The sequence below is a fragment of the Mus musculus genome, chromosome 2 (assembly GCF_000001635.26).
Source record: "Mus musculus strain C57BL/6J chromosome 2, GRCm38.p6 C57BL/6J".
Lineage (NCBI taxonomy): Eukaryota > Metazoa > Chordata > Mammalia > Rodentia > Muridae > Mus > Mus musculus.
Genome location: NC_000068.7, coordinates 61,577,000 through 61,591,438, shown reverse-complemented (window position 1 = coordinate 61,591,438; position 14,439 = coordinate 61,577,000). Strand labels below are relative to the sequence as shown.

The 14,439-nt window shown below is 37.2% G+C and overlaps 1 protein-coding gene across 3 annotated transcripts in view; it reads right to left on the bottom strand.

The window, feature by feature from the left end:
* Tank (TRAF family member-associated Nf-kappa B activator) overlaps nucleotides 1-12,882 on the bottom strand; it is a 75,615-nt gene extending 62,733 nt beyond the window's left edge. Inside the window, exon 1 of one of the 3 annotated variants that reach the window (XR_866264.3) lies at nucleotides 12,746-12,879. Coding sequence is in view for 2 of the 3 variants with exons in the window: in NM_001374667.1 (NP_001361596.1) it covers nucleotides 12,746-12,798 (53 nt within the window). In the remaining variant the exon portion in view is untranslated. Of the gene's footprint in view, nucleotides 1-12,745 lie in introns of all 3 variants that reach the window. The other 2 variants (NM_001374667.1, NM_011529.2) reach the window with 2 other exon arrangements.
* Nucleotides 12,883-14,439: the final 1,557 nt, after the last annotated feature.

Here is a 14,439-nt window from a genome sequence, read left to right as displayed (position 1 = left end):
GGTTGTTCTAACAGGCAATTGTGTCTTGATTGATTTAACTGATGACTTCTGGGAGAGGAAGTGTTTTCTTTAAGGGCACATGGCCTTTCTTTGCATATGCTTATATTAGTTGTTTTTTAAACAGGTCTAGATAGCCAGGAAATTTCTATGTAACCAGGCTGGCCTTGAACTCACAAACATCTGCTTGTTCATGTTTCCTTGGTACTAGAATTAAGGGCATGAGAGGCCACGGGCCTCCTGATAATATCTTTGGAAGAGTAGAAATTTCACATTTTAATGAAATCTAGTTCATTCAGCATTGGTTTTGAGTACACTTGAAGCTGCTTTAGAAATTCCTTGTTAAAATTATAGAATTAATAATACATTAAGAACACAAGGCTGACTACATAGGCAGTTAGAAATATAGATGTGCTGCAAACTTTGAATAAGGAAAATATGCATTTCTTACACATAGATTTTTTTTATTTTCCATTCCCATGATGTTTAGTCATGAAGAGAAATGACTGTACATGTGCAACGGGCCTAAATGCTGACAGAACTGTTTAAAATTGATGATTTTTAAATCAAAACACAGACATATATTTTATTTTTCCTGTAATGATTACGACTTTCATCAGCATTGACATTCAATGAATATTAAAAATATAGTGTTGTGGACATTCATATATAGAAGAATGAAACTAGATTCATATCTCTCACCTGTACAAAAAAAAAAATCAACTCAAAAAGAACCAAAGTCTTGAATGTCAGAACTGAAACTCTAAAACGGTTAGAGAAAAAAGTGGAGGAGATCTAGGCTTAGGCAAAAATTGTCAATAGGACTTTATTTGCTCTGAGAATAAGGCCAATAATTGATGAATGGGACCTCATGTTAAATAAGCAAAGATATAGCCTACAGAATGGGAGAAAATTGTTGTTACGGAATTTGACAGTGGATTAATATCTAGAATATATAAAGAACTCAATAAATTAAACATGGAAACAACCCAATCAAAAATCAGCCAATGAAATGGACAGCTCAAGAGATGAGATACAAAAGACCAATAAACATATAAAAATGTTAAATGCCACCAACCATCAGAGAAATAAAAATTATAACTATATTGGCAGTCCATTTTACCCCAGTCAGCATGGAAGCGATAAGGAAAACAAATAAAACCAAAATGTTTGCTGGCAGGAATTGAACAAAAGCGAACCATTGTACTTTGCTGGTAGGAATATAAATTAGTCCAATCACTACAGAAGTCAATATGGATGTTTCTCAAAAAAAAAAAAAAAGTTGATATGACCTTGCTATATCATTGCTGGGTATTTACCCGAGGAACTCCAAGTTGATATATCATGGAGATATCTGCACGGCAATATTTATTGTAGCACTCTTCACAGTATCTGTTATAGAACCAAATAAGGACAACGGCAGAATGTACAAAAAAATAGATTTTTTTTTTAGTTTTAGCTTTCATTTGTATTTCCTAGATTTTAAATAAATATATAAAATCAAAATACAAAAGTTGAAGTGAAACTATCTAATGGAACAAGAAGGGCTGATGGGAAGAGGGAGGCCTGAGAAAGGGAGGATATGTGTGGGGGACATACGATCAACATACAATATATGCTTTATGAGAACTGTAAGAAGTATATTGGATAACATTGGTAGAATTATTTTTGTGTATATGTATATGCAGGCATGCATGTGTTTCTAACATGTGCTTGCACACACATGCATGCATGGAAGCTGAAGATTGTCATTGGATTGTCATTGGATGCTCCTTAGGCATGGCCATTCATATTGTTTCTTGAGACATTGTTTCTCATTAGGACCTGGGGCTAGCTCATTGATTAGAATATGCTTTCTAGTTGATAAGTCCCAGGGACCTGCCTATTTCCATTTCTCCAGTGCTGGGATTATAAGTACACAAACACTTGGGTCTTTATGCCCGTGAAGAACTTTGCTGACTGAATTATCTCCCCAACCCCAACACTGTAAAACTCTAAGAAGCAATAATGTATTTATGATTCCACATTTAACAAATAACGAGTGTGGATATTTGAGGAATAATCTTTTAAAATGATAATGCAATTACTCCTCACTCGTTAGTATATACTTCTGATTAGTAAGTAATGAAGTGGCATTGATGTTGGTAGTATGGGGAATCACAAGCTTTAAAAAAAATGTGCCTTGGGGCCTATGATAGTGTTAGTCATAACTTAACATAATTTAGAATGTCCTGGGAAGGGGGTCTTTGTGAGGGATGGTCTAGATCAGCCTGTACGCTTTTCTTTAAGACAGTAATTGAGGTGGGAAGACCTGCCCACTTCGGTGGCTGCATTCCCTAGGAACGGGTTCCTTCCTGGATTAGATAAGAATAGAAAAAGCAAGCTGTGTGAAAGCAATCATGCATTCACTGACTCTCAGCTCTTTACTGTGGATGTGAGCAGCTGTTTGACATTACTGTTGCCTTTACTTCTCTGCAACGGTGAATTGTAACCTGGGATTGTGAGCCAAATAAACCCCTTTACCTCTACGTTGCTTTTGTCAGAGTATTTAATCACAGCATTGGGAAAGGGGATGAAAACAGGACCTATTTTTGAAGCTAATTCATATTTTATGGAGAGTTCTGAATATAAATCTAGGAGCAAGGAAGCATGCCAATATAAATATTTACTATAGTTGGGAATCTCAGGTATTGGATAAACCTCTGATATGAAATATCCCAGTCAATATGGTGCCTTTTGATTTACAGTCACATCTGGATGAGCTTTTTGTGTCTTAGACTCTCCATTTAAAGTTTTTTTTATATGAATACTTACAATATCACAGGGTGCTGAAGATTAAGTCTTATAGTCAGTATCAAATATGTATGGTTGAACAGGCTGTGGTCACTTGCTGAGGTTTGTCGGAGTTTTCCCAGAGAAATTTTTTTTTCCTACCTTGCACAAAGGCACTGTTAAAATCCCCATTACTCTGCTGATAAGACACTTCCTGGAAGAATTGGACATGCTCTTTGCTGTGTGAAGGGAAGCAAGTCTGGAGGCCTGAAGAATAGGGAAAATGCTAACAGTCCTGGGGCACCTGCTTATCAGTTGGACAGTAATTGTTATTATGTGTGACCTACAAGTGGTATTCTGGCCCCAGTGTTCCTGGTAAGTATCTTTATTATTTGTTTGGGGGCTAAGATTTAGAGGATAACAATTCTGTAATGTGAGTGATAGGTGTGATGCTCTATACCCAATTATGTGGAATCAATAAGGAAAGGATGTTATTAGACAGCTGGGACTCTGAGTCTCTGTCAGAACTTACTTTTTACATATGATTTATGACAAGAAAAGACACACAATAGTTTCTACTTAGCTGAGAACTCTTTTCATAGTGAAAAGTAGACAGTCTGTGTCCCTTCAGCCCAACACCCACAGAGCCGAAGCTGATGAATATCAGTTTCAAGTGGAGAGTTAGCTGTGAACTGTCCGCATCTACATGGTGTCTCAATTCAAGATCTGTGCTGAAGGACAAGGAACACCAGGCAGAAGGTGAGAACCAAGGAGAAGCTATGCATCCAATTAGAAAGGGCTACTAGGCTTCAGGTAAGTAAATATAAGCTGAGCATAGTCTCAGTGTTAAGGAGGTAGAGACAGGCAGATCTCTGTGAATTTAAGGTCAGTCTTGCCTATCTAGTGGGTTCTAGAACAGCTGGAGCTACACAATGGAATTCTATATCCAAAAAAAAAAAAAAAAAAAAACCCAGAATGAAGCAAAATCCAAACTAGCAAACACAAGACAGAGCATCCCTTTGAGAAGACTATGAGACATAAAGAAAACATAAAACAGTGAACACTTTGGCAAGAAATTTATAGGAGTGACAAATAATAAGAATTCCTCCCCCAAATTTTTCCCCTCAATTTTTGCGTGTGTGCGCACGCGCACACACACACACACGTATACAGTTCTCAATGTTAGTCTGCTTCCACTGCTACCCTTTGTTCAAACCACCATTAATTCATAATTTTCATACTGACATTATACTTATTCTCATATTATCTCTCATCAAAATTTAATGTTACCACGTTTCTAGATTTTTTTAAATCACCTACAGTCACTTTACGTCATCTCATCACTTTAAATATAAACCACAAGCCTGGAATAAGTATCATTCCCACATCTCTACATGGTATCCCAGCACCCAGGAAGAGAAGGCAGGGGGAATCAGGAATTCAAAGTCAACCTTCGCACATGGAGAGTTTGAGCCAACCTGAGCTACATAAAGCCTTATCTCAAAAAAATTTTTTTTCCATATTTGGGGCTGAGTATGTAGCCTGTTTAGAGTGCTGGCCTCATGTACACAAAACCTTGTGTTTTATCACAGCACCCCACAAACCATGTGCAGCAGTGCATACCTCTAGTCCTAGCTAGAGACAGGATCAAAAGTTCAAGGTCATCTTCAGATACAAGTTCTAGTTCGGCCTGGGCTACATGACACCCTACCTCTCTGGGGAAAACATAAAGAGTCCAAGACAAAATGAGAATCTTGGAAGTATCAAGAGAATCAGAAGAGGAGCCAGGCTACAGTGGCACACAACTGTTGTCTCAGGAGGAGAGAGGTCAGTCTTAGAAGTGTAGCAAGTCTGGAGCTACTCTGAGCTTCACAAGTCCCTACCTGTCTGTCTGTCTGTCTGTCTGTCTGTCTTTCTACCTACCTATCTCAAAAAAGATGTGTCATACTATCTTCAAGCAATTATTATTAAGATTAGTGGTAGTTTGGTGGCTAGGCATATGGTTCAGTGGTTAAGGTCACTGGGTGCTTTCCCAGAGTATGACACGGTGGCTCGAAACAGTCTGTAAGGTAACTTTCAGCAGTCTGTAATACAGTTCCAGGGGATCAGATACCCTCTCTGGCCTCCAAGAACCCTGGGCATACACATCGTATATAGACATACAAAAAGACATGTCAAAACAAGCATATACAACATTTTAAAAAAGAGATTAACAGCAGTTTTGCTTTGAAAACCATGGAGACTACAAGATCATGTGAAGACATGCTGAAAACGCAGGGGAAAAAAAACGTCAACCAAGAGTTCTATATCCAGCAAAACTATCCTTCAAAAAAAAAAAAAAAAGAGAGAGAGAACAAAGATACTTTGACATCAAATCAAAGCTGAAGGAATTTTTTGTTAGTTGACTACCCTAAAGAATAATAAAGGAGTACTGGAAAATGATAAATTTAAAAACCTACTAGAATTGAAATCATACAAAGAAACAACAGCAAAAAACCCCCACTTTTGTACTATATAATATAAATCAATCAACTATGTAAATATAAATTCCAGCATGATTCAATATTTATGTATAATTTCTTTTTTATTTTATACATGAGTATACAAATAGATAAAGATAACTTGCAATAAAGCATAAGAGAGGCATTAAACCAATAGGATAGTTTATGGATATTACTAAAACTAAGCCTATATTCACTTAAATTATCTGAATTTCCATGTACCTCCGAAAAATATCTGTTAAAAAATACAGAGCAGAAAAATGAAAAGGGGCTAAAACAGTGTAAATAAAGAATCAGTTAAACACAGAAGGTGGAAGTAATTTAGGAAATAATGAATGGACAAAAGCTTGTAAGAGCATGCAGAGGCATTTGTTAGTTAAGGGCACAGTGTCTGGGAACCAAATTATAAGGATGATTCAAGCAGTCCATGAAGGGGCTTCTCTTGAAAACATGAATCTCTGCAGTCAGCAGTGATTATGTTGGCTATGCTGTCATCAGCAGCTGGCTCAGGCAGAAAGTCACCAGCTTTCGTTCACAGAGTAGTTTAAGGAAGTGACAATGATGTCAGAACATCCTTGTACTGGCTAGTTTTGTGTCAACTTGACACAGCTGGAGTTATCACAGAGAAAGGATCTTCAGTAGAGGAAATGCCTCCATGAGATCCAACTGTAAGGCATTTTCTCAATTAGTGATCAAGGGGGAAAGGCCCCTTGTGGGTGGAACCATCTCTGGGCTGGTAGTCTTGTGTTCTATAAGAGAGCAGGCTGAGCAAGCCAGGTGAGGCAAGCCAGTACAGAACATCCCTCCATGGCCTCTGCATCAGCTCCTGCTTTCTGACCTGCTTGAGTTCCAGTCCTGACTTCCTTTGGCGATGAACAGCAGCATGGAAGTGTAAGCCAAATAAACCCTTTCCTCCCCAACTTGCTTCTTGGTCATGATGTTTGTGCAGGAATAGAAACCCTGACTAAGACAATCCTCAATGCAAACAAGAAGTTATTGAGAAGGATGTTGACCAGGCAAGCTACCATTTGAGTTGAATTACCCATTGGCACCGAATAGCATCTACGAACATAAAGTAATTCTTTGATACTGAGGAGGAAATATCTTACATCATTGTGCTGTGAGCTTTATTTTGCATTTGAACTTCTAAAGTTAAGTTAGGATAATTGGTTCTCACATATGATATCTCCTGAAAAAAAGCTAATGGGTTGAATTTTGGAAATTCTTCTTAAAACAGACTAATCGTGTTTTTATTGAATTTTAAAGTTGCCTTATTTAATTTGACATTAAAGCAAAATTAAAAGATAGCTGAGTTTTTCTCGTGAACTTTGAATGTCAAAGCCATCTTCTCTAAACTGATCCTCAACCAAATATTTAGTAATATTTTAACTTAACTAGGCCTTCTATTGTGAATTCATGAAATGATTACTAAACCTTTAAAGATTGTTTTCTTTCAATGAAGAAATATTTCAACTTCTCTATAAGAATCCAGATAGGTAATACCTAAGCTTTTCTTTGCCAGTAACTCAGAGATATTATTTCTATTTACTTTACAAATTTCTCAGTGCAAACTAGACAAATTCTATCAGATCTGAGCAGCTTCAACTTCTTGCCCTGCCTGAGGTTGACAGGGTTTCTTCGTTGTCTGTACTCTTGATTACGTGCCATTTGTTTATTTTGTAACTTTAAAACTTATTGTAACTTTGCTAGCCATTCACTTTTATGCTAGACTTCATTTCTAAATATAATCTCACTTGAATTAGTGAAAGTGATTATGGCATAAGACTGTACCATGGGTTAAAAAAAAGTAATGTTCATTGGAGGGTTTTTATTATTTTGGTTTTGGTTTTGTTTTTTTAAGTGGCATGATTCATCCATTCTTAAGCCTGGGTATTTTTACTTTGGACTTAAAAAAAAAAAGAAATACATTATAAAGAATGCATTCATTAAGTGGCACGTCTTATTAGTGATTACCTTAAAAATAGATAGAAAGCAGAGCTTGGACAATGAAAAATCCAACATAAGCAAAGATTAAACTATGCTATCTAGAGGAGGCTTACTTCAGATGAAAAGGCACTCATCAATGAAAGTGAAAGATGTGGACTGGAGAGATGGCTCGGCATATAAAGAGTTTGCCATGCGAGTATGAGGCTCAAAGTTTGAATCCTCAGAGCTGTATAGTCCAGATGCTGTAGCACATGTCTATAATATCAACATCTTTATGGGGAGATGGGAGACAGAGAGAGACGAATCCCTGGAAACCAGGGGCCCTGTAACTTGGCCTATGCAGTGGGAAAGAAACAAAACTAAGAGCACCTTTCTCAAAGATGGAAGAAGCTGAGAACCACTGGCATGTGAGGGTGACCTCTGACCTCCACAGGTGCACCATGATGTACATGCACGTGAATTCACACATGGAAATGCTTACACACACCCAAGCATATATATGCTGTACAAAAACACACAAAGATAAAATAATAACGATAAAAGATGAAAAAATATTTCTGAGTTCAGTAATCAAAAGAGAGATGGGTGACTGTACTAATATTAGACAGAATATGTGTTGAATAAAAAACCCTCCATAGGAGACAAACAATAAGAATACACATACAACCGGGTGATGGTGGTGCATGCCTTTAATCCCAGCACTTGGGAGGCAAAGGCAGGCTGATTTCTGAGTTCGAGGCCAGCCTGGTCTACAGAGTGAGTTTCAGGACAGCCAACGCTATACAGAGAAACCCTGTCTCAAAAAAACCAAACCAAACCAAACCAAACCAAACCAACCAAACAAACAAATAAACAACAAAAAACAACAACAACAACAAAAAAAAAACCTATACATATACATTTATAAAAACATTCACCAAGAAGATATAACAATTATACATATAAACAGAAAAGAGAGCCCTAAAGAAATTTGAAAAGCACATTTACACAACTGAAAAGGGAAATAGACTACAACAATCCTTGGAGATTTCATTACGCCACATTTGATGACAAGCAGAAAAACAGAGCATAGGGAAATGGCAACTGAAACAGTACTGTGAGCCAACTGGGCCAACCCCGAGTCAACCGAGCACTGTGCCAAAAGGAAGCAGAACACACTCTCCTCAAGTGGACAAGGACTCTTCTCCAGGATAGACCCAATGCTGCCCCTTCCAAAGTCTCACTGTATTTCAGAAAACCGAAGTCATATGAAATACTTTCTTCAACTAAGATAGAAAGAAGATGGAAGTCAATAATCCAAGGAAAACTGGAAAAGACACAGATCTGTGAAGATGAACACATTCTAAAGCAACCAGTGAGCCAGAAAAGAAATCACAAAACAAAGAAGATTTTCTTAGAGGTTAGTGAAAGCAACATTGCAACACATGAAAGGCCAGGTAGCTTTAAAAAGGCGCTCAGTGAACCATGAATACAAGTTAACATCCTCATTAAGAAGAAAACCAGAGGGGGATGAGATAGCTCAGTGTCTATAAAGACACTCATCACTAAGTCTGACCACAGATAAGGTGGGAGGAAAAAGCAGACATGCTCTAGGTATGTCTGATCATCACACCCAGTAAATATATAAATGTGATCTAGACAAAAAAGAAAGAAAGAAAGAAAGAAAGAAAGAAAGAAAGAAAGAAAGAAAGAAAGAAAGAAAGAAAGGAAGAGAGAAAGAAAGAAAGAAAGAAAGAAAAGAAGAAAAGAAGAAAAGAGAAGAGAAGAGAAGAGAAGAGAAGAGAAGAGAAGAGAAGAGAAGAGAAGAGAAGAGAAGAGAAGAGAAGAGAAGAGAAGAGAAAGGAAAGGAAAACTTTCGGATGGGGAGCTAGCTCTGCTGATAAAGCACTTCCTTACAAGCCTGGGAACCCAAGTTGATCTCCAGAGCTCATGTAAACAAATAAGAAGGCATGGTGATGGGGCTCTTGTAATTCCATTGCTAGAGAATCAGAATAAGGTGAGACCCTGTATACTCCAAAGAACTAGAAAAAGACAAACGAGTTATCAGGGGAAAGGGCCTAACAGGCACTACAGGAGAGATAAGCCAAATAAATAATAAAAACTTCTAAAGACTTAATAAAATAAAAAGATCTAGATTTGTTATATCTATGCTAACGTCAATAGCAGTGACACTGGGTTAAAGGCAGGAAGTAGGATGACATACAAGATATATATATATATATACATATATATATGCATATATACACACACACACATATATATATACAATGTATATATTGTCTATAGTACATATAATACCTATATTATCTATAATAGTTCTTGCTTAATTTTTTTAATCTAAAATGGTTCTAAACAAAGTTTACTGGCCTAAATAGCTTCCAGGTTAAAGAGAAAATAAAACTGCAGTTAAAACCGGTAAAGTTGCATCCTGAGCTTGTATGCGGTCCTGGGGGTCGGTCCTCAGCACTCCCCACTCCCACCCATGCACCCAAAGCCAAACCAAACAGCCCTGCTGAAACTATGGAGCTATGTTACTGTAATAGTGACATATAAACATTTATCAGTTGTAGTTAAAGTGGCCCTAAAAGTTCTATAGTCTTAAATATTATTAGGAAACAGTAAAGGGTTGAAAATATATAAACTTAAACACTCAAATCAGCAACTGAGAAGAGTAAAATAATCTTTAAAATATCTCTCAAATATTAGCAAAGATAAAACCAAAAGATATTTTGTATACAGCTAAGTATAAAATGTCACATCCAAGGGGTTAGTTCCGTGATATCCACCAATCAAGAAAAAGAGAGAGAGAGAGAGAATACAAATATAAAACAGTGAGCACCAGAAAGGATTATCTATGCAGTTATAGAAATGATTTTTAAAAGTATAGGATATCATGTGCGTCTATATGTTTAAAAAAATTGAACAGAAGAATTGTTTTAAAATTGTTTTCAAACAAAACCTAAGCTATGTTTAAAAAAAATCATTAAATTTATATCAATCAACAACAATAGAAGATATTGGGAAAATATTTTAAAGAACTATCTGTAGACAGGGATGCCAAGGTCGAGGCTTTGGATTGATTCCTTAAACATGTCAGGGAACAGACCACGTACATGATACGTGTTAGCATTTAGAATGTCTTGGCCTTTTCCTCATTTTCCTTTCCGAAACTAAACCTTGGTAGACAAACTCGTTACTGATAGGTGCCCTAAAATGAAAATCTAAATGAATTTGCCTTCTGTGTATGAGTGCAAAAATTCTCAGCAAACCACAAACGTTTGCTTTTCAGTATATGTTTTCTTAATGCAAACTGGATTGGTGATAACTGATTTGGACACACATTTTGCAGACCCTCGTTGGATGTAACTTTCGAAAGCTGTTTGCAGGGAGCGTGCGTAGGAACAGCTGCTTTGTTTGTAAGTCTGGTTGCTCGGCCTGGATAGGGTTGCTTGGCTTCCAACACACTGTTTTCATTCTTTCCTGTTAGTTTGAGCTGTGAACCGAATTGTGAAGTCAAAATGATAGGAGAGAGGCGTCTAAGCATGTGGATTGAAGAGAAAAAGGAAATGTGTAGGCTTGGTTTGGTTTGATCAACCAAATGTATTATTTTAATCTGAGAAACATCAATATATACAGTTTCTAATTATAAAATCAGCTCTGTCAGAGAAACACAACAGCAACCTGATTTCTTCGAAGTCTTTTAAAAAAGCAGATAGCTGCCTCATGTGAATGCTAAAGTCACACAGTTGTCTCTAATGTGATCAAAGACATTAAATATTATTCAACATGAAGCCTCGAAATTGTTTATTAACTGTACCCTTAATAAATCAGGATATTGTTAATTATTTGGTTTTCTTTTTTATCATAAAAGCATTTACCTCAAACCAACAGCCAATCTCACTCTTCATATTAACCACTGGGAAAATTCCCCTGACATCAGAAATATAACAATCTACTGCTTTCTCCTGTGTTAAGAAGCCCTGATCCAAAAACTCTAGCTGGTCTAGAAGACGAGAAAGACGTATTTTTTTTTTAAATCTAAAATGGCAGGTAAATTATGTAATTTAGAAAAAAGTAAGAGAACAATAAAATGACTACATAAAATTATAAAATCCAGATGTTAGCAGCAGTTAAAACATACCAGAAAGAAGGTTCTCACCCAGATAATTCCCCTACTGCACACATGAGGACACAAAGCAAACTGGCCGGGAATATGTCCTACAATTAGAGCTATAATGTATCATGCAAAGGACTCCATATGTTTACTGGAGCCTCAATGCATAGAAAGACAGAATGTTCACAGACAGGAATATTTTCTATGGCATGGACGGCCCATTCTCTCAAGTTAGTGTGTACATTTTTAAAATTCCAGCCAGAATCCCCACCCCTCCCAGGGGAATTTCACAGTTGTTTTGAGTCATCTTGGTAGCCATAAATCACAAATGTTTAAGAGAAATAACTGGACATTACTCTAGGACCCCAGTTGGCTTCTGGGCATACACTTGGGCACATTAGGTTGATATATAGTTCCACATCCCCAGAGGCAGACTAGCATCTCTTGCTATGCACATACGGTACTGTAATCCCAGAGGTGGCAGAGGGTGAGTGAGGAGGGAGACGGTCTACAGGAATCATGTGATTATTCTGTAACTTGGATGAAGTCATTTTCTCTCTTCCCCATTCTCCTCCAGCTTGGAACACAGTTTCAGTATTGTAAGAAGGCAGGTTGGTAGTGATAAAAAAGCCAGGAAAAATGAAGTCATATGAATTTCTATTTAAGTCTTGTCTGACTATATCACTGAATATCCATGATTTTTTTTTAGCAGACACTCTTATTGTCTAAAAACTATTTAATATAACAATACTGAAAATAGTTCTTGATAGTTAATCTGGGGTTATCCTTAAGGAAATAATGTGATATGATCGTCAATATTAATTATGATGAAAATAAAAGGGTCTGTTGGGAGCAGCATAAGCCTTGATTACTGTAATTAGAATTGCTCAAGAAGCTAACATCTGATGTCATAAATGCTCATCATTATATATTTCCTATGAGAATAAAAGTACTAATGTTAGTTTAACATTTGAACAGACACATTTGATCAGGCTGGAATTGATTTTTTTAAACATAAGCAAAAAGTCGGACTACATATACTTTTAATTTACTTTCGACATAGTTTTTATGTAACCTAACTTAGGCCAACTATCTTTCAGTTACACAGTATTAGAAAAAGAAAAAAAAAACAACACTTCTTGAGAAGACTCACATATCAGATATAAACTTTTAAAACTCATCTCAATTAAAGACATAAACCATTCTGTCTTAAAAATTAGGGACAGAGTAAAAGGGTCAGAGTGCTTTAAATATTCTTTGGATCCTTCTAACCCTGATGCGGATGCCAAAGGCATCGCCGACTCGTGCCAGGGACAGCCTAGTCAGCTATACCAGAGTAGATCTTGCCACACTTAAGGCATCCCAACCTCCTTGCTAAGCTAACAGTGGATAGAAATTAGTAAGAGCTGATTACCTCGTCTCCAGGTGACAGGCGTTCCTTCGCAGACTATGTCTCTTTAAAGACATAGGCACGTACCCATTCTGGAAGCCGTTTGCACAGGCTCTACAGATGCTGCCCAAACTGTCCTGAGCTCTCCCTTGTGTTGAACTGGGGACTTCCACTGAGAAATCCCCTGACTTGAAGACTTCCTTATTTGTAGCTATCAACAGCCAATCATGGCAAAATATTGAAATGAAGCAAAAACTACCAGAAAATGTTCTGAAACCACCCGTGACTATAACTCTGACTTCCTTTTGAAACAATGATATTTTACCTGAATAGTTAAGACATGAAAAAAATCTAGAAATTATAAACATGAAAATTTTATTTGGAAAAAGTATTTTTCATGTAAAAAGTTTTAAAAGTAAGCTTATTTGGGGAAAAATGCCATTTTAGCCTTACTCCAAGTAATATCTATAAATAAAAGGCAAACCCCAAATTTGAGTATATTTTTCTTTGCTTTCTGACTTACAGAGGCCAGTTCACAGCAAGTTCATGAAGCCTAGTGAAAAAAAAAAAAAAAAAAAAAAAAAGGTATATCTTAAGATTCCAGAATGGGACTATAGGTACTAGTGAGAGAGGTAAAGCAAAAAAGGATTCCTTAGACAGAATTTCAGGTTTGAGATGCAGGTCACTGTTTGCATAGATGAGCACATTTCGGCCCTGGGGGAGTGTTTCTCTCAGACCACATGGGACCAAACTGTAAGCTTTACATATAAATGGAAGACAGCAATATCCGGGCATTTTTCTTTGTTATAAAATGGAAATGTCCTTAGACACGATCTCTTCGGTTTCCCCCTTTATTACATATGAGTAAGCAGGGAGGGTAACAAAGTTAGAAGCAACAGCCACCCTGACGGGCCTGACCCCAAGTGCACTGTATGCTGCTCCTTCACAGCAAGTTCATGAGTTGGAACAAGGTTGCCCCCTGTGGGGAAGTCTCCCTGCCGAGCTCCTGCGTAAGAAATGTCGGGAGGCATCCCCCAAGGTTCCAGTTAATAGAAACTAAAATCTACAATTTCTGATTCATAGTTTAGTTCCTTTGCTACTGTAAAGCACTATCAGTTCTTAAATTGCATATCGAACATATCGGAGATAATGTTGCATATGGTGGAATTATTCCTTCCCCAAAAATATTTTTTAAAGTTTCTAAAGTGCTGAATAAGCATGTGGTTAAAAACTGTTCTATATTCTTATAACATATGCAGCGAAGCGTTTGTGTTCTTTCAGCACTATGTACTTGTTACAATCTCACCGGCGAATATCAAATACTAAACATGCTTTTGTGCAATGGAAAACTAAAATCTAACAATGTAAATACAACGAAGTGAAACATCAGAAACTTATGATAGTGCTGGCGTGTGGACAGTTTAGTCCTTAAGAGTTTACAGTTGTGAAGCAAGCTTTTTTAAAGCACAGCTTTTTGGAAAAGCAGCCCTCCCGTGTTGAAGGGGAAATACACGCCCCCACCTTCAGTTTTTGGTCTCTCCGTCCTACGTTTCCTCCTTCAATTATTTACTTTGGCCATTGAGTTTGGCTAAGTCCCAAACTCGTGAAAAACTGGCTAAATTCCTGGAATATTGGTTTCAACCCGGTAGGACATTGAGAGGGGCTCCCAACACCGTGGTGCAGAAGCTTTCTCATTTGGTTAGAGATGCGTTTTGAAG